The sequence below is a fragment of the Diplotaxodon limnothrissa genome, linkage group LG10 (assembly GCF_057381915.1).
Source record: "Diplotaxodon limnothrissa isolate DT_005_m linkage group LG10, D_limnothrissa_male_GT1.1, whole genome shotgun sequence".
In the NCBI taxonomy this organism is placed as follows: domain Eukaryota; kingdom Metazoa; phylum Chordata; class Actinopteri; order Cichliformes; family Cichlidae; genus Diplotaxodon; species Diplotaxodon limnothrissa.
Window position 1 is genome coordinate 35881408 of NC_140605.1, and position 26495 is coordinate 35907902.

The 26495-nt window shown below is 45.5% G+C and overlaps 3 protein-coding genes across 3 annotated transcripts; all 3 read right to left on the reverse strand.

Annotated features, from left to right (window-relative positions):
• Positions 1-1092: 1092 nt before the first annotated feature.
• On the reverse strand, positions 1093-1899 carry LOC146624897 (histone H2B 1/2). The gene has a single exon (XM_085364808.1). The coding sequence runs from the start codon at positions 1880-1882 to the stop codon at positions 1508-1510; it is 375 nt and encodes a 124-aa protein (XP_085220934.1). The 5' UTR covers positions 1883-1899; the 3' UTR covers positions 1093-1507.
• Positions 1900-3430: 1531 nt separating this feature from the next.
• On the reverse strand, positions 3431-3965 carry LOC146624898 (histone H3). The gene has a single exon (XM_085364807.1). The coding sequence runs from the start codon at positions 3940-3942 to the stop codon at positions 3532-3534; it is 411 nt and encodes a 136-aa protein (XP_085220933.1). The 5' UTR covers positions 3943-3965; the 3' UTR covers positions 3431-3531.
• Positions 3966-4821: 856 nt separating this feature from the next.
• Positions 4822-5497, reverse strand: LOC146624899 (histone H1-like). The gene has a single exon (XM_085364813.1). The coding sequence runs from the start codon at positions 5462-5464 to the stop codon at positions 4868-4870; it is 597 nt and encodes a 198-aa protein (XP_085220939.1). The 5' UTR covers positions 5465-5497; the 3' UTR covers positions 4822-4867.
• Between the last annotated feature and the right edge of the window lie 20998 nt (positions 5498-26495).

The window sequence follows — 26495 nt, forward strand, 5'->3', positions numbered from 1 at the left end:
TCACACTGCAGGAAACGGGTGCGCACGAGGGACGCGGGGGAAGTGTTATTAGATAAATGATCAGAGATAACAGCCTCGATCAGTGCTGCTCGGTTTATTGAAACTGTTGTACATGTTCCCCACTACACGTGTTAAACATGTGTTTATAATAGTGATGGGTTGTTCGCGAACGAAATGGCTCTTAGAGCCGGCTCTTTGACGTGAACGACGCGAGCCGGCTCCTTACCGCGAGCCGTCACGTGGGTTTTTTTTTTTTTTTTTTCTTTCTCTCACCCTCTCTCGCACTTTTTTTCCGCTTCACTCTGCACGCGAGCCTTGTGCTTTACGCTGGGCAGAGGGGGGAGGGGCGGTAGTTACACTCAGTAGCACAGGAACAGAGCCAGAGAGAGAGAAAGAGAGGCAGGGACAACAACATTAGAAAGGTATAGTAATCATCCACAACTATTTTCGGTTGCAGATGATAAAGGATTGAGAAAGTTTATTCATGCAGGTCCATATGACAGAGAATATGCATGTTCTTTTAGTTTTCATATTATAATTTATATTTAATTGTGTTGTGGTTTGCAGTGTTTTGTGTTCTTTTCACTTTAAATTTGTGAAAGGAAAAAGCTGAAAATTTAAATAGTTAAAACTTGAAATGTGAATAGTTGATTTTTGTATTATATGATTTATTTATTACATTTTATGTGGAGTGAATAAATAAAAGTATATTTACGGTGGCCCCTAGAGACAAAACATGTACAAACTTCAAATCACGTACGAACTCTGAAGCATGTACAAACTCCAAAACACGTAAAAACACGTACAAACTCCGAAGCACGTAAAAACTCAGAAGCACATAAAAACTCAAAACACGTACAAAAGACAACAGAAGTGCTCCAGGATGCTGGGCGCAGTGTTGAGCCTTTGTTATTTTGTGGCTACACAAGCCAGCAAGTACCAACGACCGGATTTGGTGTGTGGTAGTAACAGGTAAATGAACTTTTTTTTAAATTATTTGAAAATATATATATATATATATATATATATATATATATATATATGAATGAGTGCCTGTGTATAAATACACAAACAATACACACATGCTTTCAATTGTGTAATTTAAGTGATCTAGTAGCTCTGCTTTGGAAGTTCAGTTCATGCTAGAAATGTGTTTTGGAGTTTGTACATGTTTTGTCTCTAGGGGCCACCGCATATATTTATATATAAACATATATAAATAAAACCACTTGTTTTTACGTTAGTAATTCCTTTTGTGCATAATTTTATATTATTGTTAATAATAAATTAATTAAAGCAACAAAACAACCTGAAGAGCCGGTTCGGAGCCGAAAGAGCCGGCTCTTTTTAGTGAGCCGAACCGAAAGAGCCGGATCTCTAAAAAGAGCCGGAAATCCCATCACTAGTTTATAACAGGACCAGTGAGTGTCACAGCAGGACATGTGCTCCTCGGCAGAGGTGGGTGGCTCTGAAAAGAGCCGTTGGGTGGATGCAGCAGAGCTGCAGTTTACTTGGAGCTGGTGTACTTGGTCACGGCCTTTGTGCCCTCGGACACGGCGTGCTTGGCCAGCTCACCGGGCAGCAGGAGGCGCACGGCGGTCTGGATCTCCCTGGAGGTGATGGTGGAGCGCTTGTTGTAGTGAGCCAGGCGGGAGGCCTCAGAGGCGATGCGCTCGAAGATGTCGTTGACGAACGAGTTCATGATGCTCATGGCCTTGGAGGAGATGCCGGTGTCGGGGTGCACCTGCTTCAACACCTTGTACACGTAGATGGCGTAGCTCTCCTTCCTGGTCTTTCTCTTCTTCTTGCCGCCCTTGCCGGCGGTTTTGGTCACGGCTTTCTTGGAGCCCTTCTTGGGCGCGGACTTTGCGGGTTCAGGCATTTTCCTTTGTCGCTACTTCCCAGCAGAGAATGTGCCCGTCAGCGCAGAGCGGCTCTCTTTTATTTCCGCTGTATGCAAATAAGGCTGTGCAGATCCGCGCCTGTCATTGGTCGAGCTGTTGCTCCGCGTCTTTACTGGGTAAATCGCACAACGAAGAAAAAGAGCAGTGCTTTATTTAACCTGCTGACGGGGCTGTGGGACATTTATCGGGAGTGCGGAAGAGCAGATTTAAATGTGTTGCTTCAGTACGTGTGCAGACAAACATTGATCCATGTGTGAGTTACAACATCACACAAAGACCGAGACAGCCGACGGAAGCTCCGGGAGAGGCTCGGCTGATAATGACGGTCCTTCGAGAGCCGCACAGCGGACTGCAGAGCCCAGGACGCCGCAGCTGCCAGAAACAGAGACTTTGTTTATCCCCCAGGGCCAATTAGACACACCAGAGCAGCATGACGCTGAAGATAAGGGCGGGGCATAAACAGGCAACAGGAGTGAGATAATAAATGCACAGAATATACAGTATAGACAGTTTTCAAATTAAAGTGACTGAAAGGTGAATAAAAAAACTGATTAAAAGTGAGTACAGTGTCGGCAGTATGAAAAGAGTGTAGTTTGTTTCTGGGTGTGGGAAATGGTCCAATGGCTGGAGTTAACAAGCTCCCCCGTAGCTGTGAGCTGCAGTTTGATCGTATATGAACAGATTGTGTAAACCAGGGGTGGGCAACTGCAGGCCTCGAGGGCCGGTGTCCTGCAGGTTTTAGATCGCACCCTGGGTCAACACACCTGAATCACATGATTAGTTCGTTACCAGGCCTCTGGAGAACTCCAAGAAATGCTGAGGAGTCATTTAGCCCTTTAAATCAGCTGTGATGGATCATGGACACATCTAAAACCTGCAGGACACCGGCCCTCGAGGCCTGCAGTTGCCTACCCCTGATGTAAACCATAACGACAGTGCACTAATCCACACTTTCATTCTAATTGGCAGTGATAACTGAAATGACAAAGTTCTGGTAGCTCTTTGCCCGGCCTGCTTTTATTTAACAGCAGTTTAATGATTGGATATGAAGCAAAACGTCTGAGCAGCAGATCAAACAGGTTACAATGATCATTTAATTATAAATGACTTGAAGTGCACATTGAGGCTGCGAGACACTGAGCCATGGCTCGGTTCTTACTGCACATCTCTGCCATGCAGGACGGTTTATTTTATATTGAACTGGAGCTTTAGTTTTCTCCCCCTCCCCAAACTTCCGTGTTCATATAAAACACTTTTAGGGAGATCATGAGGTTTAAAGCCTGGCTCAGTGAAACTTTGTCCTCCAAGCTGAAACCTCAGAGTGTCTCCATCCAGCTGCTTATGAACTCTGCAGTCCTGTAACCACTCAAACGCAGCTGTGCTTGACGCGGTCTGTGGGCCTGCACCGCTACACTTCCTGTCCGCTACACACCTGTGTAGTAATACAGTACAATCAATACTAACCCACACTGCATGCTCTGTTAGTGAGCAACAGAGTCCAAACAGCACTTAGCTGAGGGCCAGGTAATACATAGTCATACACAGTGCTGTAAACCGCTGCTCTGAGTGCGTGTACGTGGCTCTTAAAAGAGCCGTTGTGTTTTGTGTAAACTGATCTCAGATCAGCTTAAGCCCTCTCTCCGCGGATGCGGCGGGCCAGCTGGATGTCTTTGGGCATGATGGTGACCCTCTTGGCGTGGATGGCGCACAGGTTGGTGTCCTCGAACAGACCGACCAGGTAAGCCTCGCTAGCCTCCTGCAGAGCCATGACGGCGGAGCTCTGGAAGCGCAGGTCGGTCTTAAAGTCCTGAGCGATCTCCCTGACCAGGCGCTGGAAGGGCAGCTTACGGATCAGCAGCTCGGTGGATTTCTGGTAGCGGCGGATCTCCCTGAGAGCCACAGTCCCGGGCCTATAACGGTGAGGCTTCTTCACGCCTCCGGTAGCCGGGGCGCTTTTACGGGCAGCCTTGGTGGCGAGCTGCTTCCTGGGAGCTTTTCCTCCGGTGGATTTTCGGGCAGTCTGCTTGGTCCTGGCCATCTTACAGCTTCGGGCTCCTCTGTGTGAACAGCGAAAGAGAGAATGAAGTCTGAGCGCGAGCAGCGGCTTTATACAGGGGCTGCAGGCGGGAGCTCAGCGCTGATTGGTCCAGATCTGGTAGCGCGCGCACCGCAGCTGCTCAGCTATTGGACGAAAATGTTCAAAATGAAGCGCGAGACAGAGAACAGAACTTCTTTATTGTTATTCAGATGTACAGTGAGACGGCGCCGCCTACTACTGCACACATGCGGGGTGCACAGCTTCAGCAGCACTTTACACATATGAACAGTATTCAAAAAGATAAGATGTACGAACAAACCGGGAAAAATAAAAATACATTAGTGTTACATACATGTAGAGTGTGGGTTACTGCACAGTGCTTATGTGAAGTCTACAGAGGTCTTTGAGATGGGGGTGGGGGGCTAATTCAAATTTAACTCTAAACAACAGCAGGTAATAAACCAGTAAACCAAGAAAACAAAGCCATCCACAGCTTCAGTGCACTCATCAGCTCCTGTCATCAGCACCAGAATAAGCTGGAAATATTTGCAGCACTGACTGGGAAATAATTCAGGTTTCAAAGTATCATTGAATCACTGCCTAGTCAATCATCAGATTGTATTTATTGACATAAGACTGAAACTCATGTTTCTAATGTTCTGACAATTCAACATGCATTTCCCCCTTCAGTGAGCTAACTGAGAGACCAGTATTTTCTACCTGAACCGGCTCAGTCTCCATAATTTACTCTGCATGTGGAGGCACAGGTGAGCATGAAGCGTAAAGCTGAGTGTGCAGCCTGTGTGTCCCCGGCGTAGTCTCTCTCACACACACACACACACACACACACACACCGAGGAGCTCGTAGCGGAGGCTGTGGTGGCTCTGAAAAGAGCCTTTGATGCACTCGGTGCGGGAGAAGCTTTTACTTCTTGGCCTTCTTTGGCGCAGTTTTCTTTGCGGGCTTCTTGGCGGCTTTGGGCTTTTTCGGAGCGGCCTTCTTAGCGGGGGACTTGGGCTTCTTGGCTGCCGCCTTGGGCTTCTTGGGAGCAGCCTTCTTGGGGCTCTTCTTCACCACTTTCTTCGCAGCCTTCTTGGCCGGAGATTTCTTCGGGGTGGCCACTTTCTTCACCGCGGGCTTCTTGGCTTTGGCGGGAGCCTTCTTCGCGGGCTTGGCAGCCTTCTTCTTCGCTGGTTTCGCGACTTTCGGTTCTTTCTTAGCAAGCTTGAAGGAGCCGGAAGCCCCGGTGCCCTTCACCTGACTGAGAATGCCTTTCTCCACCAGCTTGGCGACGGCGGTGTTGATACGTTTGTTGGCCTTGGGTACGTCCACATTTTTGGCGGTCAGGTACTTCTTTATGGCCGCCAGCGACGTTCCCTTGCGCTCCTTCGACTCTGTCACCGAAGCGACGATGAGCTTAGGGAGGCTGGGCCCGTCCTTCTTAGCCCGGGGAGCGGACTTCTTCTTGGGAGCCTTGGCCGGGGCTTTCGCCGGTGCAGCTGCGGGAGCTTCTTCTGCCATGTCTGCGCGTGAGCTTCGTACTGAGCATGTCGGAGCTTCGCGCGGGAGGCGGGACTTATCAAGCACATGAGAACCATGGAGAGTGAAGCCAGCCCTCCGCTCTGCTGCCGCTACAATCGCGGCTTTTCTTGTGTTTTCTTCGCCGCGTTTCGGAGCTCAAACCGGCCCCAGATAAACGTTTGAAACCCCCGTTCCGAGGCAGCGGGGAGAAAACTCTCCGGTCTCCCGTCTGATCCTGTTTTTGTCCTTCGAGACTTCTTCCGTTAATTTCGGGAGGCTTCAAACCTCTCTGACACACCGCCTCTCGGAGCAGCTCGCAGCGAACTTTCTCCACATTTCTGCTCCTAAAGTGACCCAAAGCGGTTCGGATGAAATGTGATCTCGGTGCTCCGGTCAGCGAAGACCCGTGGGGACAGAGTCCCGGTGAAACAGCGGCAGTGCCGGGGATAGTTGGGTTCTAACGGAGGCAGATTTCGGTGGCGGTAAACACACGCAGGCTGCCGGTGACCGGGCGGATATAGAGTCACAGATGATCCGCTGGGAGAGACTTCCCTACATCCAGTCTGACTACACGCTGATGTGATATTATACTGTTATCTATAATATCACACATCAGCGGTTTCATTCTGGTGTTCAGTGTTAGACTGGAAACTGCAGGAAACTGTTTCTGTGTTTGCAGCGGAGCCCACAGCATTGAGAGACTTTAGCACCCAGGACCAGTTTATTCATGTTACATTTATGATCAGACATGTGCACTAAAGAGTTTTATTATTGCACAAAATTAAATGCTTTTGCAATTTAAGAAATTCTGTGGCAGAGTAGTTAGAGGCATCATCCATATGTAAATTAAAGTCACCTACCAAGATGATTTTATCAAAATGAATCATAACAGAGGAGAGGACAGGAGATTAGAGAGTTCATTCAGGGAATGTTTGCAGGATTTGGGAGGTCGATAGATTAATAATTCAAAGGAGTTAAAAGAACCAGGATTAAATGGACAGTTCAGATGATCCTGATAAACCACTGCGACTCCCTCGTGACAACAGTCACCTGGTTTGAGTCTCAGGGAAGAAGAAAATGTCTCATTTCTGAGTGGTGATAAAATGTTATGCATGAATGATTTATTAGATTAAAAAAAGGCAACAATTGCAGCAGAGATGGGCTTAAGAGGAATAAGTTTACATCACACAGAAATTAGATTACTGAGTTTGGTTTGATTTTATGACATTTTTTCCATCTATGCCTTATAATTACTGGGACTGGTAAAGATGAGGCAGCTGACTGGAGAACAGGTGTAGCAGCGAATAACTGGTTATGCACTTTAGCAGATGAAATACTGATGTTTAGAAAATATCAGTACCTGTCACAGAGTCGCAGATGACATGATTTTCCAGGACCCATGCTGTAGGGGTCGTACACAGTGGCCCCAACAAGGGGGGATGGCCATAGGGGGGCGCTGGCCACCCCCCTAACTCGTTTTGTTTGTCACCTTTCAGCCTCGGCTTGTGAGCACAGTTTTCACTGCTAAAATTAATCTACGCTAAGGCTACGTCCACACTAGCCTGGGTAGATTTGAAAACGGCGTTCTCGTCTGAAAACGCTCGGTGTCCACACTATCGTCTTCAGTTGTTTTCACAGAGCCGTGCGTCCACATTGAAACGGCCCAAACGCTTACGTTTCAGTCCTGCGCAACAATGAGTGAGAATTAAAGAATTTGAAAAGCTATCTGGAGCATGTACAGACTGATATTATTTTTTTATGGCTGTCAAAGTTGAGAGCAATCAAAACAACTGCTGTGTAACGCCCTCCGCTGTCTTTGTTTGATTGGTCACATGACTGCATCACATGACTAAAATGCGTCGTCTGTGTTTTCGAGTGTCCACACTGCAACCGGACAGCTCCGTTTTGAAATGTATGTGTTTTCGAGAGCTTTTCCAAAACGTCTCAGTGTGGACGGGAGGACAAAACAGAGAAAACGATGCGTTGTCGTTTGAAAACGCATCGTTTTCTCTCTGTTTTAGTGTGGACGTAGCCTAAGGAACCCAGTGCGTGACAATCCACTCATCAATTTGGGGTGTGAAGCAGTCAGGCCAGAAGGGCCAGAGCCATAAACCTCGATGGTTTTGTGGATGTTCTTGTCAAAAGACATGGCAGTAGATGGATAAAACAGTTTTGAATAAATGTGATGCCAGACGATTTTGTTCCGTAGCCGTTAGAGTCAGGGTTGGTTTTGAAACACATGAAAGTCTCTGTGTGGTGTTTGACATGTAAAAGCTCTTATTTCCAATTAAAGAAGTACTGACCTATAGCTGTCTGACCTACGCTGCTTATCTAACATGACACACAGCGTTCATACAACCCGTAACGTTGCAAAAGTTACTAAAGAGGTAAAACATGTAAAGATTGTCTCTCTCCATGCACTCGTGTGCAAGCGTGTTGTTCACATACACCACAGAGAGTGCAGTGGTGCATAATGACATCTGTCTGTCCTGCCCCTGGAGGGGGCACCACAGCACTGATAAAATTTCATAAATGAGCTGATTGGGGCACACAAGGCAACTGTACACATTAAAACCCCCATGAATAACTGCCCTCCACCTTAAACTATTGGCCAAAAAAAGAAAATAACACATTTTATTTTTATATGACAGTATTCAATACAATATTTTTTCTACTCTCTCTCAGTTTGTATTTTGTCATGTATGGCTATGTTCTCTCTGTGACCCCTTTGTTCTCTTATCTTTCCCCTCAAACCCGACCAGATGTGGCAGAGGACCGCCTCTCCTGAGCCCGGCTCTGTTGGAGGTCTCTCCCTGTTAAAATGAAGTCATCGCTGAAAATGATTGGCTGTACGGGATTCAGACTGTTGGGTTTTTCCTCTAGCATTCAGTCTGTACTTAACTATACAGGGTGGGCCATTTATATGGATACACCGTAATAACATGGGAATGGTTGGTGATATTAAAGTCCTGTTTGTGGCACATTATATGTGAGGGGGCAAACTCCTCAAGATGGGTGGTGACCATGGTGGCCATTTAGAAGTCGGCCATCTTGGATACAACTTTTGTTTTTTCAATAGGAAGAGGGCCATGTGACACATCAGACTTATTGGTAATGTCACAAGAAAAACAATGGTGTGCTTGGTTTCAACGTAACTTTATTCTTTATTCAGTTTTCTGCTCATTTAGGTTGAGAAACTTTAGCGCCAACCATGCCTTAACGTCTTCCAGACAATCAAACAGACCCTTCAAACAGAGGATTCACAGATTTCCGTCTGTAAATCTAAAAGTCATCTGCGTAGCAGTGAAACGAGATATATATTTTTTTAAAATTGAGCCCATCGGAAGCATGTAGATTAAAAAAAGGGCCGAGGATAGAGCCCTGGGGGACCCCACAAGAAAGCACGGTCCTTGGGGATAATGAGTCTCTGAGTTTAACAGAGAAGCTTCGATTAGATAGGTAGGATTTAAACCATTCCAAAATAATCCCTTTTATTCCAGTGTGTTGTTCCAGTCTGGAGAGCAGAAGGCTGCGATCTACTGTATCAAAAGCAGCACTGAGATCTAATAATATTAAGATGGCAGGGTCTCCGGATATGGAACGCCAGGACTGACATAATGAATTAATTAAATACACCATTAAATAATTAATTAAATGTGGCAATAATTAATTAAAATTGGAAATAATTAATTACATAAATATTTGTGACACATGTAATTAATTAATTATTGACATATTTAATTAATTAATAACACATTTAAAATCACAGGCAGCAATGATGGTGGTTGTAAAGTTTTAAAATACCCTGTGTTTCTGTCACCAGCTGAACTTTTAACAGTGTTTTAGCAGCGAATGTCGTGGCGTAATCGTCACGTCTGGTCAGGTTGTCAACACAGAACATGTTTGTGCTCAGATGTTTTCAGAGACGTCACTCGCTCTGCTAACAGTCAGCTGACAGAGAGCACCGAGCTCACAGCCCCGGTGTTCCAGCTGAACTGGGTTTTTGTGTTTGTTTGTTTGTTTGGGGGTGGGGGTTACGTTAACCGGTTTGTTTACATATTCCACTCTCCGTGTTCACATGTTGCATTCGCAGATTCTCGTTTTCACTGAACGATCGTCTCTTTCCGCCTGCTCTTGTGTCTCTGTGCTTCTGTAGCATAAAGAACGAGCTGACGTGTTTCTCACGAAACCAGCGATCAGCTCAACAGGCCCTCAGTTTACCTGCATGCATCCTCCTCCTCACCTGTCAGCTGTTTAACACCTGCTGCTAATTCAAGAAACGCGCCCACGTGACCTGGTGAAAGTCACAGTTTAACTGGGCAGCCGGTGCTCGATATAGCGCAATGTCTGCGCATTTTTCTGCACAAGATAAGTAAATATAGTGTTTTCCCCGAGCGCAGAGCTGCTGGAGCTTGTTTCCCTACAGATCACTTTATAGGCGAACCTGCTTCATCAGCGGCTGATGTCCAATCACAGCTTTGAAACCTCAGCTGAGTTTTACTCTCAGTGGTTAAATGCTGGACTCAATTCACTCAGGTTCTGTCTGTCGGGTCACGTTTACTTCGCTGTTTTATTTACAACTGAGAGAATCGGTTTGGCTGAGGTTAAAGTTACGTTTCAGAGCTGCACAGTTAGAACAGAATAGAATAGAATAGAATAGCTTTTTATTGTCACCAGGGGCGAAGCCTGGGGGGGGGGCTTACTGGGCTTAAGCCCGGGTTGTTTTGTCAGAAGCCCGGGGTCTTTTGGAGTGTAATTTTTCATAGTTAGATGCCTGGCTGACAACTGTATAAAACAAAAAGTACACACAATATTCGAAGCACATAGTGCACACTGTGGGAATTTACGACTGTGCGTGAATCCCCCCTGATATTGGTATGATCCGAGCTCAGGCACTAAGCGACTGAGCGAGGGGGCGGGGCAGCTGCTGCCTGTGAGTGCGCTGTTGGAGAAACGGAGCCAGCCATACTAAGGAGAGCTTAAGTTTGACCAGGTACCAAAGAAAATCATTTGTACCGTACAAATAATGTAAATATGACGGTGCATCACGAAAGATTGATGTCAAACTGATCACTTGACCCATGTTACGTTACTCGCTCTTCAAGTGAATCAACAAATGGCGAAATGAAAAGCCGAACAAATGCTTTTTTTTTTTTAGAGATTCTTAGCTTACGTGTGTTTATTTCATATTTTCAGTTCTTACCCTCCCCGACTAAATCGGTTTCAGTTATGTACTGAAATATAAGAATGGACATTAGAGGCTTCTTTCAAAGAAAAAACTCAGGTAAATGTTATTTTATATATTATGCTTTGTATGTTGTTCAGTATATTTCTATGCAAAACAAGAGGGGTTTCAGTACACAGCAGGATATTCACATTTGTAACCAGATATTTACACTTTAGGGAGAAAACATAAAACATTTTTACTGTACAACATCAATTTAGAGTAAACTTTTGTTTTAGATAAATATTGAAACATCTTTTGAATCAGTTAAATGTCAGAATAAAGAGAGACAGAGCTTCTATTTTTTATCACTTTCATCAAATGTAGGAGTACATGTACATTAAGTTTATTGTTAATTAATAAGAAACTGCAGACGATTCCATTCTGAGCTGAAGAAGCTTCTGATTGGTTCGTAGAGTCCATGTGAGTAAACTGGTGGCACAGCTGTGGATGCATATAAGGCAAAACACAGAGCCTGTTTCTGTGACATGGGAACATCAGGAGATGTCAACAAAACAGCAGGAACAGAACTGTGGAGCTCCATAAATGTGGCTCAGTTTGAATACAATTTGGTGCCATTTACAATTAAGAAATACAGATAGTTTCTCTCTTTACTCTTAAAGTTAACAAATATGTTTTTATATTTATCTAAAAAAATAAACATTTAGTCTGATTTGATGTTACAATTAAAAAAGTGTTTTCATCTGAAGAGTTTGTAAATATCTGTATATTTGATGATTGTCAGCACAAAGAGGGAGAGAGAGAGAGAATGAGGACAGAACAGAGATGAACAAGAGCAGGTGAGACACACCTGTTAGTCACATGGTTGTTTGCCAAAAGTATCACCGTATCACAGGTCCTCATGTATCTCGTACCTAGTGTTTCTTTTTAGGTTTGTTATTTTTCAAATTCTATATTTATTAAGTTCTGCAGCTTGTTTGCACAACAAGGATAAATAATTATATAAACTTTTCTCAATCTAAACAGTGGACTTTGGTAGAATTAAAAAATAAGTGTAGTGCAGGTCTATGATGATTTTTAGTGCTGCTATCATCTAGTTCTGATTCTGGTTCTGTCTTGGGCTACGTCCACACGTACCCGGGTATTTTTGAAAACGCAGATTTTTCTATGCGTTTGCACCTTCCGTCCACACGTAAACGGCGTTTTAGGTCACTGAAAACGGAGATTTTTAAAAACTCCAGCCAGGGTGGAGATTTTTGAAAACTCCATTTTTGCATTTACATGTGGACGAGAAAAATTGAGAAAACACAGAAAAGCAGCGTCAAAGGTGTGCGCCTATTTTGATATCACACTGTGCGCCACGTTATTGTTTCGGTGAAATGAATTTCTACAATACTGTTAATTGTTCTCTCTGCAGTGTTTAAATGCTTACATATACACACAGTTACTGTCCTCCACACATACGACTCGGTTCTGCTTTTTTGCCCCATCTTTGTTTAATATTTCCGACCGAGGCTTCTAGACTTCTGATTGGCCAACATTTCTGCACGGTTAGGAATATATCGCCACCTGTTGCTTTGGCATGTTTATAGCAGCGTTTTCCTTCATTTCTGCCTTTATGTGTGGACGGGATTATTTTTTAAAACGAAAACGGAAAATCTCCGTTTTCAAAAATACCCGTGTACATGTGGATGTAGCTTTGGTTAAGTCCTCAGTAGTCCTGATTTTGAACTGTTGTAGTCCTGTTTTAATTCTGAATCAGTTCTGGGTCTGGTTGAATTGGGGTTTAGTCCTTGTGTCTTGATACAGCCCCGACTTTGTTCTGCTTTGCTGCTTAATTAAACTAGTTTAAGGTGTCCTGCACATGTGATATATATTTTTCCTTATATGAAGTCATTCTTTTTTGAACAAAACTCAAAACAACTCAAACAAAAAAATCCCACATGCATACTACCCTTTAGGGCTAAGCCCCGGGTGTTTCAAATGTCTGGCTCCGCCTCTGATTGTCACTGTTACAAGAACAATGAAAGGCAGTTTGGCTTTTCTCCATGTGTGTGAAGTACACAATAGCGTAAGTATTTACACAATAACAGACAAATTTACATTAACACAAGAAAGATTTACAAGTTATGCATACACCTGCAAACATACACGCACATACACAGTGGCGTTTTTTGATATGGGCGACACGGGCGGTGCGCTCGGGGCGGCATCGTGGTGGGGGGCGGCATCACGGGCATGGGCAAAAAACAAGAAAAAAATGCTCGTGCTCATGCTGCCCCGACGCCAGCCAGCGCATACTGGGAATGGCACAGGCACCGGTCGGTTTCCTGCCGCCCATTTGCTGGGAGTAAGGGCGCCCTCCGTTTGCGAGGTGCGTCTGCGGCTTGCGGCGCAGGAAGGAGAAGGCGGAGCGGCGGGGGAGTCTCAGGCTGGCTGGAGCAGCATCTAATAACCAACTCGCAAAATAAAATAAAATAAAAACAAAACAACAAACAGGAAAACACCAGACATCATGATACAGACTTATAATTTGGCGAGGCTAGGACCGCCACTGCTGGAGGGCTTAACCCGGGGGTTGTGTTCATGACCTGGTTAGTGGCTTTGGTCGCTCTTGGAGGGTGTTCTCCGTGTGGCTGCGTGCAGCAGGGCTGGGGGAGGGTCTGTGCTGGTGGACGTAGGTTACTGGCCTGGTGGCCTGGCTGCCCCTGAGTGGATCCGGGGCAGGCGTGGGGGCTTGGGGTTCGGGGGTGCTTCGCCTCCGTGCTGGGGCTCTGGCTGGGCCTTGGGGGCTTCGGTCCTTGTTGGTGTATCGCCGAGGTTGTGGGCGGGTTGGTGCACGGGGGCTCAGCCCTGGCGCAGGGCGCCTCTGGCGCATCGGCCTAACTAGGGGGCTCTTCAACTGGCAGGGAGTTTGCTCCATCCTTGCAGGAGTCCACTCTGCAGGTGGAGGAGAGCCATAAGAGAGGTGGAGAATAAACTTAACCTGGGTGTCTGTTGTCTTGTGCAGTCTGGGAGATGATTGAATGTTAGGGCGGGAACAGTTTCCTCTGCGGTGGGGTCGGGTGGGCTGCCCCCGGTCCTGTGGGGCTGGGTGGTCCTGCTGCCGTAGGCCCCAATCTGGATGGGCCTGGGCTCCCTTGCCTTGGTGGGTGCCGAAGGACGGGGGTGCCTACTGGTGCTCCTCCCTTCTTTTTCTCCCCATCCCCGGCTGCCTCCCTCTTCCCAAGGACACGAGAAGCTAAGCAGGGAAGATAAAGGAGAGGGAGAAGAGAAAAGTGCAACCGCCTTCGTCAAGAGCCAAAGAGAAATATCTCACTTACAGCACTGGTGAGTAGGAGTGGGAAGGTCCCTGCACTCTGCCCGGGCTGGCAGCACCCAGCAGAAGCATTGATAGGTGTCCTGTTCCTGCAGATGAGCAGACTGACATGACGTGTGCATCATCTACAGGTTGAGACGTGTGGTCTTCAGCACTCGTGGAGGCGGTGGATGACCCAGATCTCATTCCTCTGGGTCCTGGGGGGCTTTGTTGTGGCTTCTTACCCTCTTTACAAGTGCGTTTGCTGATCAATGCAAATACACAAAACACAAGTCCGTGTTTCTTCTTTTCCTTTTTAAGCTGCTTTTTGTGTTTTATGTTTATTTCTTTCAAGCCCACTGTTTGGAGCCCTATTGTGTTGATCTACTTGTGCTCTTATTGTATTTTCTCCTCCTTTTTCTTCCAGCCTGTTAAATCTGGCACATTACACATGGACACCAAAGAAAGTGGACTGAGCTGGCGGTGAGGAGACCTCCCAGTGTTTACCTCTCCTCAGCTGATGAAACACTCCTTAAGCAGCTTCCCAGGTCAACGCGTCACTGTTAGCGGCTGCTCTCCTCCATGATGCTCTGGTGATGTTGGCTTGGTTGTATTTTAGTGAACCGGAAAAGACTAGACCCCCGAGGAAATGTTCATCTTGAGAGCAACATGTAAGAACTATTGGTATGATTGTAATACGTGTAATAAGTTTTCCTTTACTGGTAATTCAATTCAATTTTATTTATGTAGCACCAAATCACAACAACAGCCACTTAGAGTTAAAAAAAAAGTCCACAATTGAGTCTCTTGAATGCAGGACGGTTTATTTAAGCAATTTAGTAACGACAGAGCAACAACACAATCCTTTATTCCAATCACATGAATTTGATCCTGATCTAACTGTACTGATACTGATCTGATCTCAATCCTGTGCTTGATAAAGTTGAAATGGGGAAGCAGTGACTCACCACAAAACGCTGATGAAACAGCACAAATGAGCAGAGAAAAAGACAAAACGTATCATTTCTGTTATGTGACGGCTGTGTGCAGGAGTGGTGTAAGGAGGAGCTAATGAGCAGACACTCGGAGGCAGGAAGTGAACTCAAACGTAGATTTATTGCTAGATGGCAAACAGAGAACTAGCAACACCAGGGGCCCGTTCTTCGTACGTCGCTTACTACATCCAAGATCAAATCATCGCGCTAACCGTGAGCTCGCTAATCCGGTTCCCCGAACACACCTGTTGACGATTACTACAGCTGGACGCAGGAATGTGACATCACTGGGTGTCGTAAAAGGGGCTACGCATCGATAGTAGAAACATTGATCGGCAACCCGCTGATTGGTCGGCGAAAATGTCGAAGGGGCGTGCTCGGTATTTTCCGGCAGCAGAGCAAGAACTCCGTCAGCTGTCGGCTTTCAGCCCCGACGGCGTGTCCGCGTACGCGCCGTCGGGTGAACGATCCACGCTCTGTGTTTCCATCATTGTGTGGAATCTGTTTATCCACTCTTTAATCGTCGTCATTGTTTTAGCTGTTTGGTGGTCGGTGAAATAGTTTCGTGAGCTTTAACCTGAGATTTTGACTTTTCTGGTAAAAGTATATTTATATTTAAAAATCGATTCAGGATTTAATGACTGGATCAAAAAAAACTAGAGGAAGAGCCTTGAACCTTCCTAAAGGGACTCTTTCATATTGATTTGGCCATGTCCTGACTTCTGCCGCCTCTCAGTGTGATCCAAGTGGAAAGGAGGCAGACGACCAGAGCTACCTGCTTTGATGGGGCGATCCCTCCATGCTCCAGTCTGCATGCAGAGTACTGTTAGCTACGAGCTGCTCTCTGTGAGCGTGAACGTTAAGCATAGAAAAGCTAGCATGAATGGGTGAATGAGGCATGTTGTATAGAGTTAGGCTAGAAAGGTGTTATACAAGTTTGGGTCCTTTTGTTTTCTACTCGCGGTGACTCACTTCCTGTTGAAATGCTGTGGGGCTTTCCGCTGCTGTTGCCATATTTGGTATTTCCTGTACCAGAGGATATCTAAGCTTGTGCTTACTTCTTTCAATTCAACAGACATAAATCAGTACAGCTCCCATTGCTAACGTGATTTTCTCATCAATACATTAGTCTGATCTATCGCGTGATCTCGATCTCATTAAAAACGGATATTATTCGACACCGTCGTCGTCATCGAGGTTTGATCATGGCTTACGTCGTCAGCATCAATAGGAATGATTGCATCATCTTCGCTAACCACAGCTGTATCATTATCAATAATAGTAAAGGTGGATTCTTGTTGGTTGCTGACGCGTCGCTGAAACTTGCTCCAAATCCAGGCGCTGCCTCTGAACGCTCCACGGAGCAGCTTCTTCAGGAGGGTTTCTCCATCGATTTTAACGCATTCAAGAAGACAAAGAAGCAGAAGAGGTAAACTATACGTCTTATCAATGAGATAATTTACTATTTCCCGCCATAGGACTGTGACTTCTCTTCCATAGATATTGATCCGCAGGTCTTGCTGACTGGTCGATCGCGTCTGTCGTCCCGTATCCATGCTGATGATCAGAATAATCTGAATCACTGCTACAAACTCTTCCGTGCTCGATGGTGAAATGAAGGAAGCTGCAGGCTGTCTGTGCCTCTCTGTTAGTCGCAGCCGTGTTATGTTCCCTCAGCTGTGCTCCCGCCTTCTTTTAAGCCTTCTTCTTCTGCAGCTTTTATTTGTGGTTGGCAAACAAAACAATGGTTTATTTCTGCCACCCACTGGTGTGGAGTGTGGACTCAAAAAGACAAAGTCAGACCAAACAAAGGCGTCTGTATTAATGTCACAATTCCAACCCTGCTCCTTTACCCGGGCTTGGACCGGCAAAAGTGACCTGAAATAGGCGCTCTGGTGGAGTTACTTTGTGTGTGTGTGTGTGTGTGTGTGTGTGTGTGTGTGTGTGTGTGTGTGTGTGTGTGTGTGTGTGTGTTTATAAATAGTTTTAAACCTCGTGATCCACAAAACAGCATAACAGTAAAAGAACTGACTGCGTTACAGTCAGTGCGGGAGCAGCGGCTTCGCTCATGCGCGATTCATTTGCAGTTTGGATGCACAGGTGTGAACGTCTCCTGCCCTGATAGCAGCTGGGGAGGACTACCTATGGGCTCAAAATGTGGTCATAAATATTTTGTACTTGTAAAAAAGATTTGTATGTGTAAAATGATTTGTGTGTGGACTTAGAAAAAACCCCCTGCAAGTATACAAGTACGATTTTTGACCCTATTTTTCTTCCTTTCATCTGATTGGTCAATGTCATGTCAATCACAAATGTAACAATCCAATCAGAGAACAGATGGGTTTGGCTGTCGGAGGGGCGCTTTTTTGAACTGAGTGAAGAGTGAAGGGGAGGAGGAAACGCCGTCCCATAATTCATAGCGACGGAGCGTTCAAAGTAAAGAGCACCATCGTGTACACCTTCATAACTGTTTTCATTTCATCCAGAAGCTGCTGATGTACTCAGTTTGTATCAGCAGCCGCTACACTCACAGCTCAACCCGCTGCAATAAAACTTCTTCCTGTTGACTCTGAAGGTTATGTTCCAGATTAATGGTTGTAAATGGTAAATGGCCTGTATTTGTGTAGTGCTTTACTACCCTAGGGACCCCAAAGCGCTTTACACATTCAGTCATCCACCCATTCACACACACATTCAAACACTGGTTGTGTGTGATTGTGCAGCAGCATCAGTGCGTTTAGTGCAGTAAACTGTGTCGACTGCAGTTCACATGTTGTGTTTGTGAAGGTGAAACTAATAGAAGTGGTCCTGTGCTCAGGTTTGAGCCCCAGCCGGACTCTGAGCCTCTCTGTGAACAGACGTCGATTACTCGATTACTCTGCAGTGTACAGAAACATCCACTGACTGCTGTGAGGTCTGTGAGCGGCCTCTGCTTCCTGAAACATCACTGACCCAAACCCGCTCAGCTCCTTCAAAGTGAATCACATGGATGTTGCTCACGTTCATTACAGCACTAATAACACGACTCATCTTTATTATTGTTGCAAACGTGATGTGCATCTGTGCTTTTATTTTGATGGTGTCATGTTTCCTGAAGCGACGTAGCAAAAGTAAAGCACAGTCCTCGGTAACATCAGGCGAGTGACTGTCAGCTGTTTTCACCTGAGCAGGTGAGTCCCACTGAGTGTGTGTCAGTGTTACACACACTCCTGTTCAGGTGTGATGAATTTCAGTCAGACTGAAGCAGGTGTGTGTTCACACTCACGACTGTCCCGGGAATCAGAACCAGAAAAGGGCATTTAAAAGGTTACCATGGCGAGTTTAAGTCCAAAGGAGCGAGAGAAAAACGTAGTCAGTGGGACTGTTTCTAATGTCGCTATGCTGGACGACTGTAATTCATTATTATCAGGAAGTCCTAAAAACTCCCTGAAAAGCCTTCAGCTGATCCAAAATGCTGCAGCAAGAGTCCTGACAGGGACTAGAAAGAGAGAGCAGATTTCTCCTGTTTTGGCTTCCTGTTAAATCCAGAATTCAAAATCCTGCTCCTCACATACAAGGTCTTAAATAATCAGGCCCCATCTTATCTTAATGACCTTGTAGTACCATATCACCCTATTAGAGCACTTCGCTCTCGCTCTGCAGGCCTACTTGTTGTTCCTAGAGTATTTAAAAGTAGAATGGGAGGCAGAGCCTTCAGTTTTCAGGCCCCTCTTCTGTGGAACCAGCTTCCAGTTTGGATTCAGGAGACAGACACTATCTCTACTTTCAAGATTAGGCTTCAAACTTTCCTTTTTGCTAAAGCATATAGTTAGGGCTGGACCAGGTGACCCTGAATCCTCCCTTAGTTGACATCTTCAAAGAAGGACAGCTTGCCGCCCTGCCAGTCGACTCCACGATGCTCCCCGGCCGATGAACGTAGAAAGCGGACATGTATCGCCCTGGGAGGCTCGTTAGATTCTGGCATTGTTATTTTTTAAATTTCAAATTCTCTTCCAGAAAGCTCAAGTGCTTTGGCCAGAATCTCCGTCACATATTTATCACGTTCCCCGGTGCCTCCACACCTTCTTTAAGTCCAGTAATCCGTACATTGTTTCTCCTACTACGGTTTTCAAGGTCCTCCACTCGTGACCACAACGCCTCCAACCTTTTCTGAAATTTGTCCACTTTTGGCTCGGTGAGCACGCTGGCATCTTCCATGTGTGATATACGTTTATATCTTCCACTGAATCTTTTAGTTCTTCAGTCGCGTCTTTAACAGTGGTGACGTCTTTTGCTACGACCTGAAGAGTAGCATTCATTTTCTTAATTTCCTCAAAGATGTCCTTTTTGCTCTCGCTCCCCGTACCTTCCTCCGCTGCTGCCGGAGGGGCGGCATCAGGTGCAGGTGTGTTTTCGGGCGGCTTCGAAACGAGGCTAATGCTAGCTTGCTTCTGGTAGCTCCCTTGAAAAAATTAGCTTTGTTATTTTTTTCAAAGGCTGTAATCCTTGAAAAACTTCAAAGTCGAGAAGGGGCGTCCACTTTATGACTACAACCAAAGTGTGTTTCCAAATCCAGAACATTAATCAACAGAAAGGAACGAGTAAACGGTCGTGACCAGCTCCCGATACTCTGTTTCAGATCCGCTGAGAACACACAATTCAAGACAGACTTCAACAACTTTTTTATCCTGTGTAAAAAGGGTAATAAGCTCAGCGCCAAAGCCAACTGCAGAGTCGAGGGGCCGTCCCTCCATCTGTCCCTTTTATAAGTTCCTCATTCAGCTCCTACTTTTCCTGTTATTCGGTGCTCTGTGTTCCTGTACCCTTCATACACAGTTTTGATCCAAACATCTCCTTCCTTTAACACGCTCATCTCTCCTTTTATGGTGCTACACTTTGATTCTGTTCACTACGCTTGTCTCCTGTAAGGTGTGAGTGGTTATATAAAGCCTTCACGTACAACAAGTTCATCACCTGGTTCTGCTTTTTGTCTCTAATTAGCCAGATGTACCAAACTGGGGTTAATGCTCCCCTTTTGCACCCTTTCCTTTAATACTTTTTCTGCTTCAGTTACAGGGACCTGCTCGCAGTATAATATGTCGCGAAATCGACCAATGCAGAGCAGTGTCACAAACCACGGAGGCCCCAGAAAAGTGCAATCAAACGATGAGTTTATTAACAGCCAGGAGAAAACATCAGCATATGTCTCCTGACCAAAATACATGTTGTGGATACTTATAAAGCAGCGGGGTACACGCCCCCCCATGGCATCAATGACAGATCAAAATAGGTTCCAGACATTAATCGTACATCTTGTACATCTTTAATAGCTATAGACAGACATAGAACTTCTCTTTTCTATAACACCTTCCATACAAGGTAATAAACTTCAAGCCCTCAGGGTCTCTGGGGCTAATTATTGACTCTGGTCATCTGTTACCAAGTAGAGTAAAATATAGTGAGACACCAAATGAGTTAAGGCCTCAGGCCTGACGCATTCCTAGATTATATGTGTTGTAAGCATGCATTGCAGTTATCCTTCTATGTTCTAGTTTCCCTCAGCATGGATCACCTGGACAGTCACGCCAGTGAAGCTTAAGACCCTTAATGAACCGAACATCAACTCAAAATAAGCACAGATATGCAATGTGTATAAAATACTTCTGACCGTACTTGTAATAAAAGTTAACCTAATGGAAGGATCCTCAAATGGACATCTTCAATAAACAACTTTCATGCAACATCAATACTGTGAGAAATATTATTAGATGGAATAATGCTGTAAAGAATGTTATTAATGCAGTTATAATGATGCAGGTTATATGGCAGCAATAAAAGAATTTCTGTATCTCCACAAATACCATCTACAGTTCCACAAAATCTCTTCCCATTTCTTCTCATTATCTTCTTTTGAGCTTCAATATGTGCAGCAAACAATGCACATAATTTAACCTATTAAATAACCACATTACCTAGATAGACTTAACATACCATACACATATTAACGAATTAGAATATTTCCCTCAGCATGAATGCACTGCAAACTTAATAACTTTCTCGAGAACATCAAATGTGTCCATTAACTTGAAAGTACACTTAACCAAAGCTGCAAATTCAACAGTTTTGTGCAAAAAGCAGGTAGCGATTTCACAATGGCTTAAAAAATCAAGTATCCACTTCAATAAAGTGCTAATATTTAACTGTTTTACAAATATTGTTCCTGGGAGTCCACATCTCCGAGGATCTCACCTGGACGACCAACTGCTCCAAGCTGGTCAAGAAGGCTCACCAGCGCCTCTTCTTCTTGAGGACTCTGAGGAAGAACCACCTGTCCTCAGACATCCTGGTGAACTTCTATCGCTGCACCATCGAGAGCATCCTGACCAACTGTATAACAGTCTGGTACGGGAACTGCTCTGCCTCGGACCGGAAGGCGTTGCAGAGGGTCGTGAAACCTGCCCAGCGCATCGCCGGAGCACCACTTCCTGCCATAAAAGACATCTACAGGAAGCGGTGTCTGAAAAGGGCTGGGAAAATCATCAAAGACCCCAGTCACCCATCACATGGACTCTTCACCCTCCTGCCCTCTGGGAGGCGCCACAGGAGCCTCCGGACTAAGACCACCAGGTACCGGAACAGCTTCTTCCCCACAGCTGTCAGACTCCTGAACTCTGCCTCCTGACATCTGACCCACGTTAAACTCATGGACTGGACATACACACACCCACAATGGACAACTGTACCCTCAAACACACAATAATAACATGGACTGAACCACCACTCACAACCACTAGCACTTTATATAGCCTCTGTAGAAACTATCTACACCCTCACTTATCTTAACTGCACTACTGTATAGCTCTGTGTAAATAATCATTCTGTACATTCGATAATCTTTAATCCTACAACTGTTTACAACTTGCATAGTTCCCATTTCTGTATAGCTGTATATCTCAGATTCTGTAAAGTTATTTATTTCATATTCTGTATAGTTTTTCATATTTATATCCTGTTCATATCCTGTACATAGCTTGTACTCACTACAGCCTGTACATACTTATAGTTATAGAATATTCACAACATACTTCATACCGTGTACATTATAACATACCATAATAGACCCATTTCTGTAATATACTCACATATCTATATTATTGCTAATATATATTGTAATATATCTATATCACTAAAGCACTTCTGGATGGATGCAAACTGCATTTCGTTGCCCTGTACCTGTGCATGTGCAATGACAATAAAGTTGAATTCTATTCTATTCTATTCTAAATATGACAAAGGAGTTGTGTTAAATTACAGCCAGATGCTGTTAAGTTGGGGTTTTGTGCTGTGCACATGCTCAGAAACAACGGGTAGGATGGTTTGTGAGGTAGGCTGTATGCCCAGAACACCGGCACTTTTTCAGTAAAGAAGTTGCTTCAGTGCTGCAGTGTTGTTTTCACAGGTATCTGTACTTGAACGCGTCCTCTGCCTCTGAGCAGAATACTGAGGACACGAGCGTCTGACCGATCTCGCTGACAACGAGCCAGAGACCAGCTCAAGTATTTAAGGATGAATAATCTGATTGAACGAATCTGAAATATTGAACGTCTGTTCTTCTGCCTGCAGGTCAATAAAAGCTGACTCATCTCTGAGCCTGTGGCTGGTCTGCAGAACGAGCTGCTGTTAGCAGGAAGTGAAGGGCGGACATGACAAACCACAGAGTCATAAATGTGACAGCAGAAGAAGAACGACACGGAGCAGCTCTGAGACTGAAGGTTTGTTGAGTCCGGCTCTTTTTACTCCTGCAGAGTGTTTCAGAGGAGAGCGGGCGAGCTGATGATGTCTGGATGTTCTACAGAGTGATGAAGACTCCGAGGGCTTCAGCAGCCTGCGGGGAAATAAGCAGGCTTCCTGTGATGCTGCTCGTCCTTCTGTCAGGCACGTAAGCCTCCGTTACTCCTGCTGTCACTCTGTTTGCTCGGCTCTCTCTCTTCTTTGAACAAAATCACTTTTTTATTCTTTGAATAAAAAATCAAACTGTCTTTAACTTCCTATTTCTGTGTTTCCAGTCTGTGAATGTGACAGCGTGGAGGTCAAAGGTCACACAGGTCAAGACATCACTCTGCCCTGTAAATATGACAGCAAATATCACGGCGCTCTGTCAGCGTGCTGGCAGCGAGGAGAGATACCAGCCAGAGGCTGCTCCAATCAGCTGATCTCCACAGATGGACTCAGAGTGTTAACCAGAGCTTCCAGCAGGTATGAGCTGCTGGGCCGACTGGAGGACGGAGACGTCTCTCTGACCATAAAGAGCCTGACAGAGGGAGACGCTGGACGATACGGCTGCAGGGTGGAGATACCCGGCTGGTTCAACGATGAGAAGCATCACATCGATGTGAGCGTCGTCACAGGTGAGGAAGCTGTAAATGTAAAGACAAACATCTCGTCGTATCAGGGTAAAGTGTTTCTGTCCAGAGCTGCATGTTCACTCAGAGACGAACATGCTCAAAGTGCATTTTCTTAGATTATTAGCAGCTGAAGATTCAAGTTAAAAAACGGCTGCTGTACAAAGAGCCCCGCCCCCACACAGGACAGTATCATGTGTGGTAAACAGGACTCTCAGGTGATTGGTCAGAAGTTCTCCTTATGTGGCAGAGATCCAGCTCACGTTTCTTCTTCTGCAACTTTCTGAAACACTTCTGCAAGCAACATTCCCGTCACCATGGCAACCACCTCTTGCTCCCCTCTCAGACCTGCAGACTTAGAGAAGGATGCATCCCATAACGGCAGAGGTGTGGCCCTGTGGTCTTGTAGATATCACAAACCCCGTCCACGTTCCCGTGAAGGCTCTCAGTCTTGTGTCTGTTGGTATCACAGGAACAGCCTACGTCTAAAACTCGATGCAGCATCAGCCTTACAGATGAAAATGAATCCCAGCAACACCCAAGCAGACCTGTTACCACGAGCACATCACCCACAGACACGGTCCTGCTCTGAGGTAATCCACTCACCAACAACACAGAAGGAGGAAATGATTTCCCCTGAAACTCCTGCTCGAGCTGTCCGTCTGTCTTTAGTCTGTCTTCCTGTGGACGGTTTAGGAAAACGACTTGAACAAGGACATTTTTAATAACTGGAGGTTCAATCAAACCTCAATATTACCTTAAAATAGTGCCGATCACTTCCTGTGGAAATCTGTGCTAACTGATTGGACTGCAGCTTCACACACACAGTTGATCTGCTGAAGAGTTAAATGTGTGCCAGCTGGTTGGAGCCTCCACGCTGTGGTGTTTCACGTCCACTGTAAACTCAGAATGTGATTAAACATGAAGCTGAGCTGTTTCAGCTCCATCTACCACAGCAGCTTTGCATGACTGTCAGTTCATAATAATCCATCTTTGTCTTACACACTAACTTCCTGTAAAACTGAACAATTAACAACTCAAACTCTGTTTAGCTCCTCACATCTTCACCACCGTCACCACCGTGGTGGAACAAACAGGAAGTGATGTTACAGGCTCGATGCCGACGCAGACTCAGACCGAGGTAAGTTGGGCCTTTTTTTTAATTCTCTTTTTTTAGTTCAGGTTAAATGAATTTCACAGAATTGTAAAAATGTGATTAATAAACATGTTGTTGCTTATTAATCACTGTGTTACGTTCAAACATCCACCAAAGTGTCAGAAATGAGCTCAACACGATCACATGTCGGCGACTGTGATGAGAATGTTATTGACACCCTCCTCTCCACGAGAAGTCTGGGAGAGTCCCGGGAGAGCCCGAGTGTCCTGGAGGGACGCTCCCTGCCGGATACACGACGGACGGGTGGAGGAATTGGAGGGCTGCGTGCCTGGAAAGACTGTCGATCGAGGACATTGAAGACATCTACCTTTTCAAACCATGATAACAGGGTTGCTGATGGAGCTGGCTTGTAATAATTGCATTATTATGACTGCGTCTACATCGGCTCACCGCCTCACCCACCCCTGTTGCTTGTGGTGTTGTAACGTGAACATGTGTGTGCTCTCTGTGCAGAGGAGCTTCTTTTGTTTCTGTTCTCGTGCTGACCTCCCACAAGGATCCCAGCATGCGTACAGCCTTTTCCCTCCTCTGCTTTCCCATTGGATTGTACATTCCATTGTTTTTACCACATTACTACCTGTCTCCGACCTGTCATCCAACATCATGTCTGTGCTATGTATGTATGGTCGGGGAGGGGGGGGGGGTCCAATTTTGTAGACTTTGCATGTGACAAATAAAAGGCTTGATTGATTGATTGATTGATTGATTGATTGATTGATTGATTGATTGATTGATTGATTGATGTTCCTGTTGGTGTTTTTAATGGGAGGGACGTCCTGCTGCTGCTCTGACCTCAGCTTCACCTTCAGGCTGCTGATTGGTTCACAGGTCACATGACTTCATGTTTACAGGTGAGGATCACAGCTGTGCAGCAGGTGGACCACCTGGAAAACTTCATCTGGAACTCAGTGAGGCTGACCTTCATCATCTTCATCCCTGCTCTGCTGACTGCAGCTCACAGTCAGTACACACACACACACACAAACCTGTTTTCATATCTTAGTGGAGCATTGACATCATGCTTACCCTGGCGTCTTACATGACTGCCTGACCCTGAGCCTAAACCTGACCTGTAACCCTGACACTAAAACTACATTTTGAGTCTCAAACATGCCTTTTGTCCCCATATGCCACACACACACACAAACACACACACAACGATTGTTTCACGTGATTGTTTCTATCAGCTTCAGTCTGACGGTCATTAAATGTCGCCCTCATGTGGTCAGACTCAGGTATTGCACCATTAAATATCTCTCCATATGTTTCCATTTCACATCAGACTGAACAAAGACAGACACCTTTTTTTAATCATTTATTTGATTAAATTCACCTGCAGGGGTTTGGAGGCGGGATCAGAGACTGCAGACGGACATCAGGCTGAACCAATCAGACAAGGAGGAGGGCAGTCCTCTGTAAAGATCCCCTTGAACAGCTGAATGAAGGGAACAGCTGATCATATCATGATGGTGCAGTTCGGTGCATTTGCTCCCACCATGGGGGCAGAGACCCTGTGGGGTCTGAACTGTTGAACAATCAGCTGAGACCTGACGGCAGCCCCACAATGATGTGCTGCAACAACAGGAGGACATCTCCACTTTACTGATGAATAACATGAACGAGCTGTGCGGATCAGCACAGACACTTTGAACACATTCCTGTAACAATTATTCAATTGACCTCGAGTCAGACAGATCCAGTCCCAGCATGCTTTGCTTCAGACTAATTAACTGACAGGAAGCAGCAAGTTACCAGTGTGGGTCACATCTGAAAGAACAGCAGCACCTGTCTATGTACAGCACTGCAACCTTCAGGACTCCAGAAATGCCCTTGCTATGGAGGCTGGGCCCAGATGCATAAGAAAAGCTTCACGCTTTAAGCTCACGGCCTTAGACATGGTCCCAGCCCCAGCAGAGGCCACAGCCTGCTGACGAAGAATCTCAGTCCATCCATTCTCTTCTGTATTTCCACTTCAGGTCATGGAGCGGTTGGAGC